At 40.1% G+C, this 23,376-nt stretch overlaps 2 protein-coding genes and 1 pseudogene across 2 annotated transcripts; 2 read left to right on the top strand and 1 right to left on the bottom strand.

Moving 5' to 3' along the window:
- Window positions 1-392: 392 nt before the first annotated feature.
- LOC120534665 lies at window positions 393-13,924 on the top strand. The gene is made up of 4 exons (XM_039762256.1): window positions 393-903; window positions 3,528-3,585; window positions 7,014-7,380; window positions 12,917-13,924. The coding sequence occupies exons 1-4, from the start codon at window positions 499-501 to the stop codon at window positions 13,335-13,337; spliced, it is 1,251 nt and encodes a 416-aa protein (XP_039618190.1). The 5' UTR covers window positions 393-498; the 3' UTR covers window positions 13,338-13,924.
- LOC120533350 (histone H2B 5-like) lies at window positions 6,984-7,443 on the top strand. Its single transcript, XM_039760205.1, has one exon. It carries the CDS (start codon window positions 7,022-7,024, stop codon window positions 7,397-7,399), a length of 378 nt encoding a protein of 125 aa, XP_039616139.1. The 5' UTR covers window positions 6,984-7,021; the 3' UTR covers window positions 7,400-7,443.
- A 6,417-nt stretch (window positions 13,925-20,341) lies between the features above and the next one.
- On the bottom strand, window positions 20,342-22,281 carry LOC120533313 (annotated as a pseudogene).
- Window positions 22,282-23,376: the final 1,095 nt, after the last annotated feature.

The raw sequence follows: 23,376 nt of genomic DNA, 5'->3' as shown, positions 1-23,376 counted from the left end.
AACTAAGTCACCGATCGCACTGTTAAAATAAATGCAGTGGGATTAAAGGCAATCGTTCCCATACTACCAAATACGTAGCATTTTTATCAATCTTAAAATGCGTTATAATTTAATATCCATATATAGCTACTTAGAGATATTACCGGTAGTTCCCTTTTCCAATTACTCGCTTTGTTTAGTGCCTGTGTTCATCCTGACATATACGAATTGTACCTAAGTCGGTAGACCATTCTGATTGGAGTTTGAGAAAATCTAATATTACGGGAGAGTAAATCGTATTACAATGGCTGTCTTTCTTTTACAAGCTGACAGCAGTAGCCATGGAAAGGCAGTGGAAAGGCAGCATGTAGGCTGAGCCTAAAAACGTCACCGACCGGTTTTCCATTCGCCCAATCAGAAACTAATAGGGCCTCAATATAATGCACTTCGTGAGTCTTAGTCCCTGTTCATTTTAGCGTTGGTTTTGTATGTTGTATAGTTTGTTATTAAGTCACAGAAATGGCAAGAACAAAGCAGACAGCTCGTAAATCCACTGGCGGCAAAGCTCCCCGAAAGCAGCTCGCTACTAAAGCGGCCCGTAAGAGCGCCCCCGCCACTGGTGGGGTTAAGAAGCCTCATCGGTACAGGCCCGGCACAGTGGCTCTGCGAGAGATTCGTCGCTACCAGAAATCCACCGAATTGCTTATCCGCAAGTTGCCTTTCCAGAGACTGGTAAGAGAAATCGCCCAGGATTTCAAGACCGATCTCCGATTCCAGAGCTCCGCTGTCATGGCTCTACAGGAGGCCAGTGAGGCTTACTTGGTTGGTCTATTCGAAGACACCAACCTTTGTGCCATTCACGCCAAAAGAGTGACAATCATGCCCAAAGATATCCAGCTGGCTCGCCGCATTCGTGGGGAACGTGCCTAAGAACCCAGACTTCGAATCTCTCCTTGTAATAAAGGCTCTTTTCAGAGCCACCAAAAATTCTTCTTAAAAGACAAAAATCCCCTTTTGGCACTTGCAGGTCGATCTAGCATTGCCTACAGGACATAACGGTTATTGAACAGTTCAACTATAGAAATATCTATCACCTTGATAGAAGGCTGCAGAGATGGGCAGTGTGTGCTTTGAGAGGAGTATAACTTAACGACCACTCCATCTTGACACACGTAATGAAGGACCTCTTCCTCCACACTCTCCACCCTTTTATAGTTGTGTGTCTCAATACTGACAAACAACTCTTCTGTCTCTTGTTTAAAGGCAACTGACCTCAGATCACCGTCCTCCTTCTTAAAGCCCCGACTCTCCTATTTAGGGTGGATTGACTCACTGTCCTCCTCATTAATACATACAGTTATCTCCACTATATTAGTGTATAGATTGCATGTCCCCTTTTTTTACATCCATCTATATATTGCAGTAACAAGCAACCTTTTCTTTTTCTCTGCAAAAAGAACAGGATTTAAAACCATTAAAACAGCATCACTCAGATCTAAAGACATTTGAATTTAATTTTAGATTACATTCTATTAGGGTTTATGTCAAGTCAGACAGTTCAGGGCATTCCAATAGTAACTCACTGCTATTCATTTTAAAGTATTACCTGTAAAACAAACTTGGGAGTGGAGTGAAGGCCTAACAGACTGGAAGAAGACCATTTCACACAGTTTTGGAGTGCCAGCAGTATTTACTATTCAAATTTAATATTCAGTTTTGTTGGGATCCCAAAATTCTGTTATCAGTTATGTCGAGGAAAGTTTATACAAATAGGGTTACTGAGTTTGTGCTAACAGACAGACCCCATAGGAAGGGGTCAATGAAACAGGGATTTAACTTTGCTTAATCGTACAGTCTGAAATAGGAAAAGATAAGCAAGTGAAATAAGGAGTTTGCTAGCTTAGGTTGACGTGTAATTGATGAAACTTACCATTATTTTTGTCAGTAAGTTAAACAAACAATTCCTGGTAATTGATTAAAACCATGCATAAACAGCCACTAGTCATTCTATTCCTACTGTGATTACTCTAATTATTATTATTATTTTATCCCTAATGATGGGTGTTGTTGGCCACCGTTTATTTAGGTTCTAATTATTTATTGACTTAATTATTTCCCAGTCTTCTGTTGGTTAGGTGAAGGTGACATTTAGAGACTGAAATCAATCTGAGCCACTTTCTTTTTAACCGTTTTCATTTGAGTTTTGGTTTAGGGGTAGTCATCTACAGGGTTGCTCACCTGTGTATTTTTGTTTGCTTTTTCCATTTATTATTTAAATTACAAAGAATTTTAATGTACTTATATTGAGTTATTTTGTATTATCTGTGTGAAGTTTTGACATTAAGTTTGATTTAACACTGTAATGCAGCCAGATGTATCCTGTAGGCAACCAGATATTTGCATTAGTGAAGTGACGTACACCTGCAATTAACAGAGATTTTCAACACAGACATTAAGGGTGTCTCACCGAACAGCCTGAATGCAATGGAAGGACTTCATAATAATAAAAAGTTGTATTTCTGAAATATTTTCTCACTAAATCAAATAGAACTAAAATATACAATCTCACTAGACCTGTGTAGGAAACATAACCATTAAACCAGTGATGTGGTTCTAGATTTGATTAATGTAATGTTCTTCAACCCCCTTAATACAATTCATTTATAATATCAACCAATTCTACTCACACAAGAACCTGAGAGCATTACAGTTTAAAGATTCATGGAGGGTCACATATAATAGGGGCATTATGTGGCACTACAGCCTTACCGGGATGCTAACACAGTATAATGCAGACAGATTCTAGACAGCAAGATTTTCAATAAGCAGTATGCATGAACTGTAATGAGCAATATCTCAGCAAATTTACAATGAGAAATAAAAGAAAAAAAGTATATTGTGAAATATGGCCTGGACACAGACAGGCAGACATTGTAATAAGCACCATCACACATTTATTTACACCTAATATTTACAAGTGCACTCAACCGCAAACAACTCCCCCAAAAGTCCATGCCTCTCACTCAGTGCCTTCTTCAGGCCACCTCCACTCCTCTCCACCAAGCTCTGTCCTTCTCCTCACCCGACTCCAGCCAACGAATCGAGGGAGGCGGCCACTTTTATCCCCACCCAGATGTGCTCCAGGTGCCTCCTGATAATCTTCCACTGGCACTCCCAAGTGTGGCAGAAGTACTGGCAGCGCACCCGGAAGCACTCCGGGTGTCCCTGGTCTTCTTCCCCCCAGCACTTCCGGGTGTGGTGGAAGTGCTGAGGGCCAGGGCTCCTCAGGCATTCGGGTGCTCCCTGGCAGTGACCACGGGCCCCTATAGGGTTGAGCTTCTAAGCTCTGCTTCCGTGGTCCCCAAAGCCACCAGGGTGTCCCGGCTGGGTATCACCTCCAGCCACTCGCCACAGTATATATAAACTTAACAAGGGTTTTGGCCTTACCGGCAGGTTGTTTCTTTCTTTTTTCCCCAGATGATCTGCCATTTGTTTTAGGTACAAGCCTTGCGCATTATATTTTAACTTTACCAGCTGGTGTTTTAAAGGTGGCAGTGAAGCTAAGTGCAGTCGCGGGTGCCTGGGAAAGTCGAAAGACAGCTATAGGTGAGTCCATTTTGGATTAATAGTGTAGGTGTACCATAACGTTTCCGTTTGTGTCTTAGTAACCTTGAGGTTAGGTATAAATAATTTTGTTTATTTTTTTCATGTAGTGTTTAATTATGTATATTTTGCTGTCAGATATTTTCATTTTTTGTCGCAGTGTAGGATTCCCCTGACAGTTCCAAAATGGTATCTCCCTATGTTTAGGCATGCTGACCAAGGGAACTGAGAAGCCTTTATAAGTACAGTTGTGGCTGCAAGAAGGGGGACGATCGTTCAGGGAGATTTGACAGGAAGGGTTAGGTTGTGCAAGGTACACCAGGCGAAGAGCCATTTGGTGGCTGAGCTTTTGGTTGATGTTTAGGAGCGGGTTAGGCTCCTGAGAACCAAAAACAGCTCATGAGATTTTTTGTTTGTTTTGAGGTGTTGCATTTAAGGCATGGGCTGAAACAGAGTCCACTTTTGTTTCATTTTAAGGCTGTGGATACCCTTACTTGAACTAAAAGTGACTGCATATATATCAGGGTAAGAGCCTCTGTTTTACATATTCTGTTTTTCTTCTTTGCATGTTCATAATTAGATTTGTTTTGTCACTGGATTGTATTTATTTTTGTGCAACCATTTACATCAGCAACCATTTACATTTTCCCTCTCTATCGTGGAATAATAAAATGACCTTGTTTTTGAGCAACTGCCTCTCTTGTGCCTATTTTATTAACCCCTCAGTCCTGGTTGGTCCCAAACTACTAGCAGGCCATCTGCTTTTGTAGAAGGCTAGTGACACATTGCACATCAGCAGAGGGTATAAAAATAAAACTGGAAAAATGTGCTTAGTGATGGAGCACAGCAGCTAAATGGTACAAGATTTAATGAACATTTGTCAACTTTTCTTTAAAGTCTCAAAAGCAGAACTTCAGCTTTGTTTTCAACAACTCAAAATAAAGTTTCATGCTCACCAGTTTCATCTTGTAGAAGTGAATGCAAACACATAAAATTATAAATAATGTAATATTTAACACAGTACTAATCTCTAAATCCTAGCCCCTCAAAGTATTGTGTCCTTGCCATTGCTGGAGGACTTGTGCACCTCCATTACACTGAGTGCTTCTGACTGACCTACTTCCCCCTAAGGGAAGGGACCAAACCCTCATGAATATTCTAATTAAATCTAAGATAATCTTTCCTGTAAGAGGGATGCCAAGCCTGCATGCACACTGCAACACAAGGCACATATCTCTGTGTTTGATGTTAGTTTTGCTGAGTGGCCCTCAGCTAGTGCAGACATTTCAAGTATACACCAGCCTTAAGAGAGTGTCTGGTAGTACATAGTGGCGACTCACAAAGCCTGGTTGGGTTCAGTAAAATAAAGCTGCAAGTAGAAGTCACCATATAGGACATAGCCACCACCTGACAACCATAATCCAGTGCAAGACAAAGACAAATGGAAGACATTGGGATATGGAAAGAAAACCAGAGTACCTGTACAGGTCAGAAACCAACTATGGGCCATCACAAGATATACTCACATTTGTGTCCATGACCACACCAAGCCAAATTAAATTTGCCAGTCCATTAAACCTGTACACCTTTAGAAAGTAGAAGAAAAACAACAACAGGGCACGCATGGAAACTCTGCACAGGCCATAAAGAAGCAGAGGTTCAAATTCAGTCTTCAGGAGCTGTGAGGTTGTAAACCAACCACAAATTTCTATTAACATCTCTAACACTCAATAATAGGAATTACTGGTTTAGACTTTAGTACTGAAAGTTAAGATTTTGCCACATCTGATATATGCTAATAAAAACAAAATCCATATAATTCTCCACCCAAGCAATGTATTTAAACATGCTGTTTAAATTAGATTAAGCACTTTGTATGTGCAATGTATATGTACCTACTGATGATGATGTCCATCCTCTTCCAGGTATTAACAACAAAAACATGCATTTACATAGCACATTTTCATACACAAGATGAGTACAGTAGGTCAAAGAGTTTTACAAGATGTCAAAAAATGGCTACAGGTCAAGAAAAAATGACAACAAAAGATTAGATAGGAATAATCCTCTTTAATAAAACCTCTGTGTGCGTCCAAGGGCTCCGTGTGTGTGTGTCTTCTGGTGAAGTATGCATGCGCAGGGCCACACAGCATGTGTTTAGTCTCTTCATTTGCATTCTCTGTGTGTGTAGAGAGAGACACACACACACACACACACAGGCGCGTGAGAGACAGACACACACACACACAGGCGAGAGACAGACACACACACACACACACACAGGCGCGCGAGCGAGACACACACACACACACACACAGGCGCGTGAGAGACAGACACACACACACACGCGCGCAGGACAGACAGACACACACACAGGTGCGAGAGAGAGAGACAGACACACACACACATACACAGGCAAGAGAAACACACACACACACACAGAGACACAGAGGCGCGCGCTTAAGAGAAACACACACACGCAGGCCCGCGAGAGAGAGACACACACAGGCGCGCATGCATTGTTGCAATGTTACTTTTCTTGGTTGTTTATTGAATTACAGATTTTTCAAATGTTAATTTTTTTTTCCCTGTGCTTAAAACTCATAAAAAAAGTGTTTTTAGCGAGCGGGTCATAAAGCTATAGCGCAAACTCTTGCAGTGTTAGTTTTCTCTGTTGTTCATGGTTTTCTTAGTGTTATTCAATGTTTTTACATTTAGTTTACTATTACGCTGCACATTCAATGGTATTATTAACTATATTTGTGCTTAAAAACTTAAAAAAAATATATATTTACATACAGTTCATACAGTCTGGAACGATTAAAACGGTTGATATTTACACCGATCAGCAAAACAAACCTGCAATATCCTAGATTTAGTCCCTTGTAAATCGAGAACTATTTTCGCGAACTGTCATGGAAGAAACCGAAATAAATCGGATTACATACTACAAACTATCCCCTTTTTTAAAAAGCACAATAAGAATTGGCAAAATAGGATGCATGTAAATTTAGTGTGACCGAATGACTGGAATCCTCTTCTAACGAGGAGGACCAACCTATCGCCCCTTTGTCTCCTTCATCCTAGCGAATTTAACTTATTATTATGTGGAAAGTATTTCTTTGGTCTCATTGAATGGGCTGATATCACGTATTATATCCTCTAAATACATTAATCAGTCTAATACTGGTGGGAAAAAAGCCACTTTCCGGCATAATTTTGAAAACGGAAGGGTAAATGAAAATATTGAGCGAGCTTTTTTCCGCCTTTTTAACGCAACAGCATTTTCAGTTAGGGGGGGAGGGGGTGTGGAGGCAACTACTCGCTCGTCATTGGTGTCTGAGTTTAACACTGCGGCGCTTCTCATTTGCATGACAGGCCATAAAACAGAAACCCGCGGAAACGCTGCATTCAATTTTCCTTGTTGAAAGCTGTAGTAATGCCTGAACCAAAAGCCGCACCTGCGCCTAAAAAGGGCTCTAAGAAAGCTGTTTCTAAGAGTCAAGCAAAGGGTGGAAAGAAACGCAGAAAGTCCAGGAAGGAAAGCTATTCAATTTACGTGTACAAGGTGATGAAGCAAGTACATCCCGATACTGGTATTTCTTCCAAGGCGATGGGCATCATGAACTCGTTTGTGAACGATATCTTTGAGCGCATCGCTGGTGAGGCTTCTCGCCTAGCGCATTACAACAAGCGCTCGACTATTTCGTCAAGAGAGATCCAGACTGCTGTGAGACTGTTGCTACCGGGAGAGCTTGCTAAGCACGCTGTGTCTGAGGGGACTAAGGCAGTCACCAAGTACACCAGCTCCAAATAGAGAGAAGTTCTTCCACAAAAAAAAAGGCTCTTTTCAGAGCCACCTATCTCCTCTGCAAAAGCGCTTAATTCACCCGAGTTATTTAAATAGATGTATCGTACTTTTCTGACTAAATTAATATTACCGGAATTTGTTACAAATTCGAATTATTAGGCAAACGTTCTCCACGCAAGACAACTTGCAACATTTGAGAAAACAGGTTTAAGTGTCTTTTGGCTCAACAGGCAAGTTACTAGCCAAGCTCAAAATGTAGGAAGCTCTGAATAAGATTTTTATTTATTTTTGATTACACGTGTCTGGGGCACCGCCTGGAATGTCATTTAACATTTAAAGCCAATCGGCGTCTTCAAAGCGTACACCACGTCCACGGCAGTCACGGTTTTCCTCTTTGAGTACTCGGTGTAATTGATAGCATCACGGATGACGTTCTCCAGAAGCATTTTGAGCACGGATCGTGTCTCTTCCGAGATCAAACCAGAACTACGCTTCACGGCACTTCGACGCGCAAGGCGGTGGTTAGCTGGAATTTTGATACCTAAGATGTCATCAGCATTTTATGGTGACATTTTGCGACGTCGACTTTTTTTTATTTTATTTTATTGAAGTTCTACAACTTTCCATACAAATAGATACATTTCACAAAAATAGCATTGAAAACAAATCAACCCTCACGTCAAGACATCTTTATTACTTTTCTTACACAACTATTAAGCTGACATTAAAATCCTTTCTCGTGGAAAACTGAGTCATTGCATCCCACACTCCAACGACGACCTGCTTGAGCACAGGAAATGTCTGCGCGGACATTAGGAAGTTGCGCCTTGAGTTCACTATTTTCACTATTCAACTTCCGAGCGCAAGGCCGATAGAGAGAGCGTCGAATGCAACACACAGAACCTTAAGATCAGTGGAAGTCCTGGTTGGCGCCCTGTAAATGGATTGCTTTCCGAGCCGCATCTCTTTTCTTTGCTGTAAAGTGCGAGTTACCGTTCATTAAACATTTTAGGCAAACAATGCATTATGTTAACCTAAACCTTAATGCAAAAAAAGCTTCCGTAACAAGAGCAGAAGGTGTACTCATTTCCATATGCAAATCGTTTAAAGTTAATTCACCTTAATTAACCTGGAATTTGCGATACAATCAACTTTTGTTTATAGTGCTTTTTCATGAAAACGTTGATATCGAGCATGGTTTCTTTGTTTTTTTCCTCACTTTCCTGTTATGACAACATTCTTTCAAAATTAGAAGATATGTATCATTCGCTTATTGTCTATTATCCGTTCAGAAATGCTGAGCATTTTGTGCCATTTTTACAACAGAATATGATACTGAAATCTGTTAGTTATACAATGCGTCTGTTGCGGTGCTTCTTGCACTTTTTAGCCCCTTCTGCATACAAAAATGGCATAGACCCAGAGTCGCCAACTCCAGTCCTGGAGGACCACCGTGGCTACAGGTTTTCATTCTAACCCTTTTCTTAATGAGTGACCTGTTTTAGTTGCTAATTAACTTCTTTTGAACTAATTTTATCTGACTTGCTCTTTAAGACTCGGAACTTTTAATTGTTTCTTTTCCTTAATTAGCAGCCAATCAATAACAAGATACAAAATAAGCCTAAACAACTGGTGTCCATCATACAATATCTGAAAATAAAGAAAGATAAAGGTCTCAGGAATGTTGATCTGCTCAGGTCCACAAAACATTTCAACTGAGCTCTTAAAAAAGAGAAAATCAGCAATTTCGGAAATGTCTGCTATTGCATAATGAGAGAAGCAAGAAGCCACAGAATTAAAGAACTGGATTAATTAAAGGCAAGAATTGTCACTTCATTAAGCAGCTGGTTGGAGTTTGAGGTCCTGACTCAGTAGGTCTTCTGTTGGCTCACTCACTTCACATTTCATTTCTGTTTTGGGTGCAGTTTAAGGAAAGAAATGAAGAAATCCAGAGGAACCATGAAGAAATTCAGGGGGACCAATCTTAAAAAACAAGTAAATTAAAATGAATTCAAAAGAAGTTAATTAGCAGCACAAACAGGGCACTCTTTTAAAAAAAGGGTTAGAATGAAGACCTGCAGCCACAGTGATTATCCAGGACTGGAGTTGGCGACTCCTGGCATAGACCACTGGACCAGAAACATGAAGTCCCACATTTTCACTGTATTTACTCGCGAATCATGTAAGAGAAACAAATCTGCAAAATGTGCACGGTATCAAAAAACCCATTTATCCTATTTGTGTCAAATACCTGCAGAAATGCAGCAAAAAATCACTTGAATATCGATATGGCAGATAATTGAACAAGACCCATTTGTTACTGTTTCACACAGACATGAAACATATCTGTACCATCAGTCTATCATTCTGTCTGCTCTCTCCCTGCTTGTCTTTTTCAGTCAGGATTTGTCTACCTCCTGCAAGTACGACACTGCTTGAATTCACCTTTGTGTCCTTAGACATGTTAAACTTTGAAACCCTCTGCCAGGGTAACTTCTTGATCAGGCCAAGGAATCAGATTTGGGGTGGGGGAGATGAACTTCCTAGATTCCATTAAATCCAGGGCTAGAGTTTGTTTTCCCTTGACCTTACGCAATCGTTCCTCAGCTGGGTTACTAATGTAAACTCCAAGCTACTCTCTTTGAAAAGACAACATACTCAGTTCAGCGTCAGACGGGGTTTTATCCAATGGATGGAAAAACTGACGTTATGCTCCTGCCTCACATCCTCTGTCTCACCCTTCACAAGGCAATGTGGTGCTTGTTTCCATATCCACAGAATGACCTGAGATTGATTTGGAAAAAAAGCCTTCTTTTAACATTTAATGAATTATTTTTGTTTCTTACATTGCTGTGTTTGCCTCACACTTGGATAGCAAACAAGTGAGTAACAAATGGCTGAGGGTCACACAGTGTACAGTATGTAAGATAAGGATTTGATTGGCATCCCTGCTGCTGAAAGTCTAGCATTTGAGCAAATATGCCAAACTGTGTACCAATAACTGTGACTGGTATTCCTATTAGAAAAAGCCTAACTTTATGCCAAAAAAAAAAAAAAATCTGTGAAAAGAGCAAAACATTTACTCATTTTTTATTCAGTCAATCATCCATACATCCATCTTAAGAACCTACTTATCCATGGTAGAGTGACAAGGGAAGCTGGATCCTATAGCCACATAATTATCGGATGCAAAGAAGAAACACCTGAATAGGGTGCCAGCCCACCACATGGTGAAGACGCAGAAACGCTTACACACACTTGGGCAAATTTAGCAACACCAATAATACCTAACCTGCATGTCTGTGGGCAGAACCTGGAGCACACAGAGGAAACCAGTGCTGACATGTGAAAATCATGCAAACTTCATATAGGGATGCAAATCATAAGGTTGTTACTTCAAACCTGCAGAGCTACCACTGTGCCTATAATATTTTATATATATATATATATATATATATATATATACTGTACCAGTAACGGCACACTGCACGATAACGTGAGGTGAATACACTTGACTTGAGCATTCATAGTTTTCATCCTTTCTCTGCCTCTATTTACCATTCGTTTGCTCAGAGGTTGATGTGCTTGCTGCTTCCTGAACAGCTCTTCTTTTCTCCACCATAGCGGCCCGCTGCTTCTCTTCTTTTTTGTGTTGCAATTACTTAGTAAATTTTTCTTAATTTTTCACTTAAGTGCCACAATCTGCTTCAAGAATGATTAAAGATATGAAGAGTTAGGGGAAGTGACCGCGAAGGTGGTAGGGAATGAGAACGATGCATGGCCGCCCTGCTGCGCGCTGCCGAGAGTTGACTCTACAATAAAATAAAAATAAAAAGAGTAATAAAAATCACCACCCCGAAAGCAGATAGTAGACGTCACGTAGTATATGTGTACCAAAATTCAGGTCAATAGGTGAAACGGTTTGCGAGCTACAGGTGATTTAAAATCCAACACAGACAAACGAATAGCCATGGTAGCATATTATGTAAGAAGACATATATATATATATATATATATATATATATATATATATATATATATATATATATATATATATATATATATATATATATATATTTTTTTTCACAAATCCAATTTAATACCTATGTAATCATATTTGTTACATCTGTAAAACAGGATTTCCTTTAGCCTCACCTAAAACTGAGTACTTTAATCTTCTAACGTCTTACGTTTCAGGGTGCACATTCCAGCATAATTTGGAGCACATAGTATTATGGAATGTTGGCTGATATAGATGCACGTGTACTAGTCATTTCTGTGTGGAGCAATAGTAATTTGTAATAACTAAGGCATTTTATTATCCAGAATCAATCAGAAAAGCTGCATTAAATGACCAGTAGTAAGTTCATTTGTATTTATCTTGCATCACTCACTTGTTATACAGTTAAGATGTAATGTTGTTTAAAGTGTACTGTTTACAGTTTTTGTATTACGAATGTTTGTCACCTGCGCTGGCGCCCTACCTGGGGTTTGTTTCCTGCCTTGCGTCCCTGTGTTGTCTTGGATTGGCTCCAGCAGACCCCCGTGACCCTGTAGTTAGGATATAGCGGGTTGGATAATGGATGGATGGGTATTTGTCTCAGTGTCATTTACATACAGCAATATTTATATCGGCATAATTTCATTATCATGTTATTATATTAATTGAGTAGCATTTCATGTTACTAAGTTAATATAATTCTTTACTTTAAGTTTGCAGTACTATTGGTAATTTTTATTGCTCTAATTATATACTGTCCGCAAGTTAGTGATTAGAGTCATTTGAGAATAATACTGACATCAAGTGGAATTTTTGTGTAAGGTGATCATTTTTTTCCATATCCTTTCATTTTTGGAGACCACTCTCAGACACACACACCTTTACCACTGCTATGTTCACGTCGTTAAATAAATAAAGGAACTGATCGAGTAAGTATATGATTTAAGCATTTTCCTACACTTTTCCTGTCCACAGGAGTCGAAAAAACGATAGAAGCTAAATCACCTGTCAAAAACAGAAGCAGCAGATTTACAGCTCGTCGATTCTACAATTGTTCCCGCATTCTTTCCAATAATGTCGTGCTTGGCTTTATTCCTCAGTTAATTTACAGTAACCTAATTTACCATCCATATACATACGTATATACATTAGTTCCCTTTCCCGATTCCTCTATCTATTTAGTGCCTATGTTAATCCTAAAATATGTGCCCAAGTCGGTAGATCATTGTTTGCAGTTGAGGAAATCTAACATTAAGGGAGAGTGAGTCGTATTAAACAGACTAGATTTATTCTACAGCTGCCAGCAGTAGCCGTTAGCGAGCGAATGCACAGAAACAAATTCCGCGCCGAATTTGGAGATGCGCAATGGAAAGGCGGCATGTAGGCAGAGCCTAAAAACGTCACCGGCCAGTTTTTTTTCATTCGCCCAATCAGAAACTAACAAGGCCTCAATATAATACGCCTCGTGCCGCTGAATCGGCGTTCATTTACACTGGTTGTGTTTACTGGATAGTTAGTAAGTAAAACGCTGAAATGGCAAGAACAAAGCAGACAGCTCGTAAATCCACTGGCGGCAAAGCTCCCCGAAAACAGCTTGCTACCAAGGCGGCTCGCAAGAGCGCTCCCGCAACCGGTGGAGTAAAGAAGCCTCACCGTTACAGGCCTGGCACAGTAGCTCTGCGAGAGATTCGTCGCTATCAGAAATCCACTGAATTGCTTATCCGCAAGTTGCCTTTCCAGCGCCTGGTAAGAGAAATCGCTCAGGATTTCAAGACCGATCTCCGTTTCCAAAGCTCTGCTGTCATGGCTTTGCAGGAGGCCAGTGAGGCTTATTTGGTCGGGTTGTTCGAAGACACCAACCTTTGTGCTATCCACGCCAAGAGAGTGACCATCATGCCGAAGGACATCCAACTGGCTCGTCGTATTCGTGGGGAACGCGCCTAAGGACACAGACTCCAAACTCCCCTTCTAAAACAAAACAAAAGGCTCTTTTAAGGGCCATCAAAGGTTCTCCTTTTTTAAAGGATAAAATCCTCTTGGTGCTTGTAGTGGGGTGTGGTGTTTTTTGTTTCAATTTTATTTCATATTTCTTTAAAACCAATATGAATTTAAAATCTTATTAGTGCTTTTTTTTTGCTTACTGAGTACAGTCCCTCGGTCAATACCAAGGCATGCCGATTACAGTTAAAATACCAATTTTTACAATTTTAAACACAGCTATTGAGGCTTATCCTACCTTTTTACGTTTCTTATCGTTGTGGTTGTCCTTTTTCATTAAATGATATATTTACTGTTATCTGTGTCATTTTCTGTAGGGAGAAAACGTTTTGCTTATTGGTGAATTCGCACCTAGCCCTCCATAATACCCCTTTTATCATGCTTATTCTGCCCCAGTCTTTCTCCTTCTTCCCTTTTCCCAGATCTGCCAAAGAGCACTATCTTTATCTAGTTTAGCCTTTATTAATGCATCCTGCTTTACTTTCTTCCATACTTCTTTAGCTATGGGGCACTCCCACATTACATGGCTTACTGTCTCGTTGTTCTGACACCCTTCTCTAGGATATTTATGGTCTCTAAGCCTTTTACTTAAGTTTACATTTGTCTCTAATGCCTCATGGGCAGCTTGCCACGATAAGTCTGCTAATTGTGAGGTTGGAAGTTTTTTCCCAAACCGTTCCCAAATCCTTCTGGATTTCCCCTGTATTGTTATGGGCATCTGCTTGTCCTTTATTTCATTTACTAAATCCTTCCATCTTTTCACCCTTTGCAAAATCACACTCCTTGATACAGTCCAACATCCCCTGGTGCTTGCGTGTCGATTGTCCACAAAGTAGGAACGCTTTACCGAATTCAGCTAGACGTACTTAATGAGTGGGGGTGAGAGGATTATATTTGCATTCCTGGTACTTCTTGCCTGAAACTAGCAGCTGTCTACGCATAAAGCCCATTTGCAGAGGGTGCATATTGGTTCTCTGTATGACTGATAAGTCGGTAGTTTGATCTACAAAATTTCGAAAGTTGGGATTCTTGGCGCTTTGAAAAAGCTACTGCTGCCTCTCGGTCTAATCTAAAAGCGCCCGAGGCGTTAGTCTCTCACTTGGTGCGTTGAGGGACCAAAAAAAATCATAGATTCGTCCCTTTTTTAAGATTAAGTGGTGGCTCTGAAAAGAGTCGTTCATCTGTACAAATCTAATTTAAACAATCACTATTTTTGGAGCGGCCTCCTTTACCGTCTTGGGTTTTGCTGCTTTGGGGTTCTTCAGACTCTTCGACATTTTAGGCCTTGTAGCTGGCTTCACCACCTTAGGACTCTTCATGGCTTTTTTGCCACTGGCTTCTTCGCGGCGGCCTTTTTCTTCGTGGCCCTTTCCTTTGCTTCTACCTGCTTCTTATTAATCTTGAAGGATCTAGAGGCGCCAGTCCCTTTTGCCTGCATCAGAGTGCCTTTGCTCACAAGGCTCTTAATAGCTAATTTTACGCGGGCGTTGTTCTTCTCCACATCGTAGCCGCCAGCAGCTACAGCCCGTTGCGTTCATTTAAAGCTGACACAGTCTTGACGATAAAATCTGAAACGCTAAGGCGCGTCTTTTTAGGCTTCGAGCTCGTTTTCCTCTTCTGCACCTTCACAGGGGGAAGCAAGTGGAGCAGTTTTTGTCATTTTTCTTTTCCCCAACAACTGCACCTCCAATTATTTCTTTCACATTCTGCAGGGAATGGCGGGTCATGTCAGACAAGTGACAACCATGCAGAATCAACCAGCCTGCTGCACGCGCTAAATTAGCCTGACAAGTGTGCTTCTGTTTTCATAATATTGCATTTTATACAAGGAAAAAAAGAGGGAAAATCAAGAAAGCAGTCTCGAGATGTATCGGCGGAAATCTGCTCCTAAAAGGGAATTTTACTGTCGCTTCAAAAAAGGTGTCGCTCAACGCCTAGAAATAAAACAGCACTGTGGGAAGGACGGGCTGTCCGTCGTTACAAGAACGTGATTGTCGTTAAATGCCCCGTGGTAGAATTTTATTTCACAATGGATTATTAGTAGAGAGGCACATAATCGATTCCAAAAAGTACTGATGTCTCATTTCTATAAATATGCAGAACATTCGGAGTTCTTAACAGGGTAAAATTAACACAACTATATGTGTAATGTTTACCTATACTGTCGGTTCACTTCCTCTGAAAGACAATTGTTAAATAAATAACTTCTTTTGAAATGCACCGTGCTTAAAATTGTTTTATGCTTCAGAAACTTGCCCACACATTTCTCCAGAGAGCATATTGTTTTCAAAAGAATAACTTATGAAATCACTTCAGGGTGTTTTTTTTTTTTTGTGTGTGTCAATGGATGCTTTGTTGATATGAGGTATATATGCCTATAACTCCATATGTAATAAACTGTAAAATGTATGTACACAGTTATTAGTGCCAGTGTCACAGGATTTCCAACCTGAAGCAAGGGTGCCTAAACAGTTAAGGTTTTGTTGGTTAGAGGTGAGATGCAGGGAGGACACATCTAAAGTGATTTGAGTTTCATGCAATAGTGCAGGGGTCCTCAATCACAGTCCTGGAGGGCTGCAGGTTTTTGTTCAAACCTGGTTGCTTAATTAGAAAGCAATTCTTGCCAATAATTTAATTTCATGGCTTGTTAGTGCTTTAACTCTGCTATGCCAGGTAATTCTCATATCCTAGATTTTCTTTCCCTTTTTAAAGATATCATCCAAATGATTTGAAGACTAAAATGGAGGAGTAATTTTCAGTCCTTCACTTTTTTCTCTTCATTACCTTCCAAGTATTTAATTAAACCCAATAGTGCATGATAAATACACACAGGTGTAAATGGAAACAAGCTAAATGGATAAATGCTGGTCTCTTTTGTCATTTGCATGTTATTGCTAATTATGAACAATTAAAAGCCAAGACTACATCTGTTTAAGACTAAAATAAGCAATAAGGGTTTAAAATCTTAACAAGCGAGACAACTAAAGTGAAGCAGAAGTGTTACTTGAGCAGTAAGTGCTTCTTATTAAGCAATTGGGTTGGAGCAAAAACATGCAGCCACTGCGGCCCTCCAGGACCGTGATTGAGGACCCCTGGAATAGTGGAATATCAAAAGAAGGAAACAAGACAAGGTGTGAGATAGAAAAATCCAGAGAGAGGGCAAATATAGAAGTTGTGGAGAAAAGTGCCTGGGACTCACAATGTGCAAAAGTAACAAAGAGGATCAGGTTCAAGCCTCATCAAGTAGCACTTATGGGGAGTAGGGTAAAGTTGATGAACGAACATTAATTGGGTTATTGATAATTAAGATTTAGATAACAGCATTTTACATAATAAAATATGGTCACCTTGGCAGGAGAAGTAAAGAGAGGAGTGAGGTCTCTGAGTCTAAGTGAAATTAAGGGGAGATGATTGAATTTAAGTGGAGTTACATAATACGGCTTAGAGGCTAGCAATTGAATTTTTGGAGGTGGAGAAAGAGCAAGACAGTGAGTCAAGAGGATAAGCAGGCGGAACAGAGGAAAGATACCCCATGTTTTTATTAATAAATAAATCTTTGAATAAATGAACACATGGGATGCCACCAATGTTAAGGGCATTGTTATGATGAACATAATTTTCTCCTTTACTAGGAATCTAATTCTCTATGCACCACTACCATTTTATCTTACAATTGAGAGTATTTACACTTTAAGTATTTGAATCAAAGCACACATTTTAATCACAAATATTTGATGTGACTATTCTTGTTTATTTTGTACATCTACCTCATGAAGTTAATCACTACATTTACTTATAAAAACTGGAATTAAAGTGGCTTGTGCTGGTTCAGACTTATTTTAAGTTATACTTCAGTTTCATAAAAAGCTTTAGTCCAACTTGGGAGCCTAGAAGAAAATGAAGACAGAAGATGTCTCCAGCAACTTCAACTTAAAGACATTAATTAATACTTTATAGAAAGCCAACAAAGCATAAGGACATTTCATTTACACCCTGTTCCAATTTTGAGTAGTCAAATGATCTAACACACATTTCTTTGAGACAGCAAGAAGATTAGTGCTTGAGAAATCAGAGCAAAAATCACTAAGATGCTAAGGTGGTGTGTTAGCTTTCCACAAAATGTGACCAGAGAATCAGTTGAACCCAGACTCCTAGAACTGTGCCATTCCACCTCCTAATTGCTACAGTTAGATTGGCCTGGGAGTGGGGCTTTAATTGAACTAAAGTATTGGGTGATTCTGTAAAACGTAGGAATAGTTGTAACCAATAGATCTATTGGTTTTTCACACCAAACTCAGTGCAGATTGATTTTGAGGCATTTTTGCCATCTAAGCAGCAAAAGCATTAGTTGGAGTGAGACAGCAGGCTTCTATAACTGCATCAAGAGGGCCTTTCCATCAGCCCTAACACAGATTTGTTATGAATTTCTTTAAATGCAAGTGGTTTGCTGCATATTCATTAATTCAGCAGATCAATCAGAGAACTACTAGTGAAACAGCTGTTGTACTTTAGCCACACTGACTATACATTGAAAGTCCAATGCATATTTATATATACTGTAGATAAAAAAGGCAGCTGGAAGTAGTAGGCTGTCCTATGGATTGTGGGAAATTACTAGGAAAGATAACTTAATGTTCACTCTCAACTCACCACATGACCCAAAACCATGCCATTTTTTAGGTATGGCTTATATATACCTTTTACATACTTGATTGTGTCGTAAATTTCATTTTAAATGGATATATTTTCTATTTTTGCCTATCACTCTACACTCAATTTGATATAATGACAATGTGAAAACATGCTTGCAGAGTGGTTTGCAGATTTATACAAAGTCCAAAAGTACATTTCTGGTCTTGAGTAATACAATTTAGGCCCATTGTGTTTTAGATATGACAGGAATGACACATAAACATGAATTGGAATTTTGTATACCCCTAACTCAGTACTTTATATAAGTCCCATTTGCATAGCTTTGAATTATCATGGGTAAACCTCTTTGTACTCCTGCATATGGGTAGGGGCAACCTCTTAGTTCTTACTCACCCCTCTGACAAATGCCCTTCTCATCTGGATGGTCATCTCCAAAAGAATCTTGGTGGCTTTGTATTTCTTCCATTTCATAATGTTAGGGAACAATCTAAGCTTTAGAAATGGTTTTGTGTTTTTGTCCTATCACAGAATTTTAAAGCGTATTTCTTGGACATTATAGCATTTTCCTTTTCTTTTTCTAACATTGTAGTATGAACTGTGGGACCTCATATACACCTTGTAAAACCATGTCCAATCCAAGTCAATTTGCTCTAGACTGCAATAATGAGCATAAGTCAGAGATAACTAAAAATTAGAGGCTGCAACGACCGCAACCTGGGATGACACAGCAAAGGGTCTGCATACTTATTTGAATGTGATATTTCAATATTTGATTTTTAGTACACTCTAGAAGTTGTTTTCCTCTGTCTTTACACGTATATGAGTATACCTTTACAGGGTGGTCCAGATCTAATTATGCAATTTTCATTACGTTATAACTTATTAAGTTTATTACTCACAGCCTGTATCCAACTGGATGGGGGACAAGTGGGACATTACATGGAATTAATTCAATGTAAGTCCATTTTCGTTTATTACAAGACATTTTGAACAATTCTTTTGTCTTGTATTATTTTCTTGCATTGCATTAAAAGTTGCATAATTAGATCTGGACCACCCTATAGTATTTATGAAACTGGTTCTACACAAACATATTTATGGAAAATATTAAAAAAAACTTCCAGATTTCAAAAAAGAACATTGGAACTGTATTGGTACAATTCCAAAGGCCCGTGCCTGACAGGAGCCCATTAAATACATTCAAACATAATCTTATCAGGTATTTCTACTCATCGGGTATTTCACAAACAGTCACACCATGCCAGTTGTATAGGATGGTGTTATCCGTTTGTCATTCAGATATATAAGATTTCCTTACACAGTGTTTGAATATATTTGATATGTAATTGGAGTGGCCAACTGCACATACATTGCTATTGCAATAGTGCTAGACAAGTCGCCAAAAGAATGAGCTGGCATTACATCATATATACCTGGAGAACCTATGAAAACAGTAGCTCCATACAGTTGCAGGTGTTTTTTCCAACTACTACAACAAAAGGAAAGCAGTCCTTTTAAAGACAGAGAGTGGGAATCACCTCAAATAGCCATGTAAAGAGAAGAGAATCGATCCATTGTAGTGCTTGGTGCTGTCACTATACTATAAAGGCGTCTTCCAAGAATGAATTTGCTTATGTAAATAGAATGCATTTCCACTCTATTAATGTGCTGCTCTATTGTCCGCAGAAAGTACAGGCATGTACCTGAAGAGATGCATTTTGATGACCCTGACCCACCAAATGATCAGCCAAATTGGACAGTGTAACAACTTCATTTGAATGTAATTAGCAAAATATATAAATAGGTAAACAGATGCAGCACTTATTTTTTGACCAATTCATTTAAATTCTGGTCAAGATCACATAGTACAGCCTTTAGATTTTTTAGTTAATTGGCCACATCTCTTACAGCATCCACGATTGCATTTTGTGACTCCAAAATAGCCTGTCAACACACAGCCAGATGGCCTCCCAGCGGTTTCTGAGGCAGAGGTGTGTGAGCAGCCAGCGCCAAAGACATACTTGGCACAGCAGAACCATCATGTCATCATGCACAGGGGTCAGCTTTGTAATATTGTTTGAAACAGATGGCAGGCTGTAATTCGTCTTTTCATGTCGACTGTCCTATCTGACCATTTTTTTTTTCTCTTTTAGGCACTTTGAAACTTTGTGAACTTGAACTTTTGAGCGTCTCCACCACACTTTTGTTGCTTTTACCACCGTGTAAGCTAGGGCTGTCAAACTCTATCACAGAAGGGACCGAAATCTAAAACCCAGCCTAAGTTGTGGGCCAAATTGTTTACTGAACAGTCATAAACTGACAATGTTAACTAGAAATATGAATTTCAAATGAGTGCAACAATCTTTTTCCTTAACAGGGTTGTCAAACCAACTCACATGATATCAAGCAAAACAGTAATATTGCCACGTACATAAAATGCTCACTGTTTTGTTTTCTGGCTAGATGTCTGACACCGTTTTCTCCCGGGTCAATGAGTTAATGTCTGGTTTTATTTCTTGTTCTGTAGCATCCCACAAAACAGCGTGGAGGTGGTCATCGGTGATGCGTGACCTGTGCTTGTTTTTGTTCAGATTCATTATTGAAAACATCTGTTCACAAAGATAGGTGCTCCCGAACATGGACAGAACATTGGCAGCATGAAGTCGGAGCTGTGGCATTGAGTCAGGGGGCAGTAGAGGGTAGAAGTCCTCAATTGCAACATCCTGAAACTTTGATTTCAGGCCACTGTCTGTCTGAAGCTCAATTATCTCCATCTGAAGGGGCGCATTGTTGACATCAACTATAAAAGGATTGGCAAAGATGTCAAAGTGCTGTGTTCTGAAGTCAGAAAAGTGCCGCTCAGATTCAGTTATTAACCGGCTAACTATGGTAGCCAGCCGGCTACAAGAAAAAGCACCAGAAACAGTGGCTGATATACTCTGACAAACAGGAAAGTGGGCAAGATTGTCCTGTTCCAGTTGGGACTTCCATAGTTGAAGTTTACGCTGGAATGCTGTGATCATGTCAGACATCTTCGTGATGACTTGTTTGCGTCCCTGCAGCTTCTGATTCAGTTGGGCAAGATGCTCCCATATGTCACACATCATAGCAAAATCACATAGCCAGGCGGGATCTGACAATCCAGGCAAGGGTTTTTCTTTACTTTCCATGAAAAGAGCGATTTGTTCTCTGAGCTCAAAAAATCTTTTGAGGACTGCGCTCCTGCTCAGCCATCTTACTTCTGTGTGGTATGCACGTCTCCATGCTCTGCACCCACCTCCTATAAAATCTGCTAGAACTGCCGTTGATTCAGGCCATGTGCCCGTATAAAGTTAACTGTTTTAATGACTGTGGTCATTATGTCATTAATTTCCAGAACTTTTCCACACATAGCCTCTTGGTGGATAATGCAATGATAAGTAATCAGAGGTGTGTGACAGTGACTTTTTTGCATTATTTCCTTCATAAGTCCAACCAAGCCTTTCTTTTCCCCACATATTGCAGGTGTGCCATCAGTACTTAGCCCCACCAACTTTTCCCAGGGTAATTTATAATTATTTAGGAATTTCTCCACAGCCTCAAATATATCTCTACCAGTCGTCGTCCCATGCATGGCAGCTACATCCAAAAGTTCCTCAGTGACAGAGAGGTCGGTCTTCGTGGCACGTATAAAGCTGAGCTGTATCAGTGTTGTCTGTGCTTTCATCGACAGCAAGTAAAAAAGCGAGATAACTGCATGCCTGTTCGGCCAGCCATGTTGATAGATTCCCTGAGAGTTCCCAAACTCTGTCTGCAATGGCGTTTCTTGACAAACTGACATATTGAAAATTCTGTATCTGGTTTGGGCATACCTGCTCACACACTTTTAGCATGCTATGCTTCAAAAAGGCACCCTCTGAAAAACACCTTGAAGTATGGGCATTTTCTTCATCCACTATAAAGCTTGCTTTCACTGCAGCATCATTTTTCGCTGTAGCCTTTGTAAACATTTGCTGCTGTGATTGCAGTTTGCCTTTTAGTTCTTGCACAATTTTATGCTTTTCTTCCAAGGTATATTTGCCATACTTAACACCATGTTTGGTGTCAAAATGACGACGTACATTGTACTCTTTCATCACCGACACTGCCTCATAACACAATATACACACTGGTTTGCCCTCTCTGAGCACACACATGTACTGTATTCACTTTCCCATTTGTCATTAAATTGTCTGCCTTCAGTGTCAACTTTTCTTTTTTGGACATTTTGGGATCAATATCGCCACTAATAAGATGTAGTTTATTGGCAATCTGCGGTAGAAGGGAAAAGTAGAAAACTGCACTGGGATAGCTTGATTTGGCAGATGGAGTGAAGAAGGTGGAGTAATAAAGGTTCACACAATGCCTGTGAATGCCTGGCAGGGTACAGATGGCAGACTCTGCTACTAATAATCAATGCCTGCAGTGTAGGTTCAGCAACTGGCAGCTTCTGCTGCTAATCTTATGCCTGCAGTGTATGCTGATTTAATGCTTGCAGTATGATCAACAGAGCTCAACAGACAATGGCAGCATTTGCTCTCAGATCGGCGCTATAAATGCACAAACAACTGGCAGTTTCTGCTGCTAATTTAATGCCTGCAGTGTGTATGTGCTGTGAGACAAATGGCAGCTTCTGCTCCGACATGGAGTAGCTCACGCTCGCATTACGGCCCGCCTCCTATCACGCTCACAGGCCAGCCTCCTATCACGCTTACTGGCCCGCCTCCTACCTGACTTAAGCTGCGAGAGACGCTGGCGCGCATTCGTGCTGACGTCTCCATGGAAACAATACAGCACTGCGCTTCTGGCATTGTTGAAGCCACACAGCGTTTGCCGGAGTAGCGATGCGCCCTCTTGTGACGAAAATAGAAACAGCATGATTCCTGCAGGCCACATTACAAAGTCAGGCAGGCCGAATTTGGCCCGCGGGCCTTGTGTTTGACACATGTGGTGTAAGCCAACGAATAGTGCATGTTTCCTTGCTTCCACTTTGCATTCACTAAAATTTTTCATTTTTCACATTTTTTGCCATTCTCTTTTAACCAAACACTGAACAGAAAGGGCTTTTTATATTGATTTGCATATTAAAATATGAAAAATCCTAGGACGAATGAAGGTGAGGTGGCAGGCACGTGCACGTGCATTACTTTTCATGCTGACCAGAATTTACGGAGATTTTTTGTGCATACGCACATTTCTGCTTTTGTCCGTACACCATGTTTTAATGTGAATTCTTCACACGCCGTTATACATGAGGCCCCTGATGAACACATCATCTCTGAAACGTTGTAGAGATGGTTTTATGGCATGATCA

This window comes from Polypterus senegalus, chromosome 8 (genome assembly GCF_016835505.1).
Source record: "Polypterus senegalus isolate Bchr_013 chromosome 8, ASM1683550v1, whole genome shotgun sequence".
In the NCBI taxonomy this organism is placed as follows: Eukaryota; Metazoa; Chordata; class Cladistia; order Polypteriformes; family Polypteridae; genus Polypterus; species Polypterus senegalus.
The sequence above is the reverse complement of the archived record's forward strand: the minus strand, read 5'-3'. Positions and strand labels throughout refer to the sequence as shown.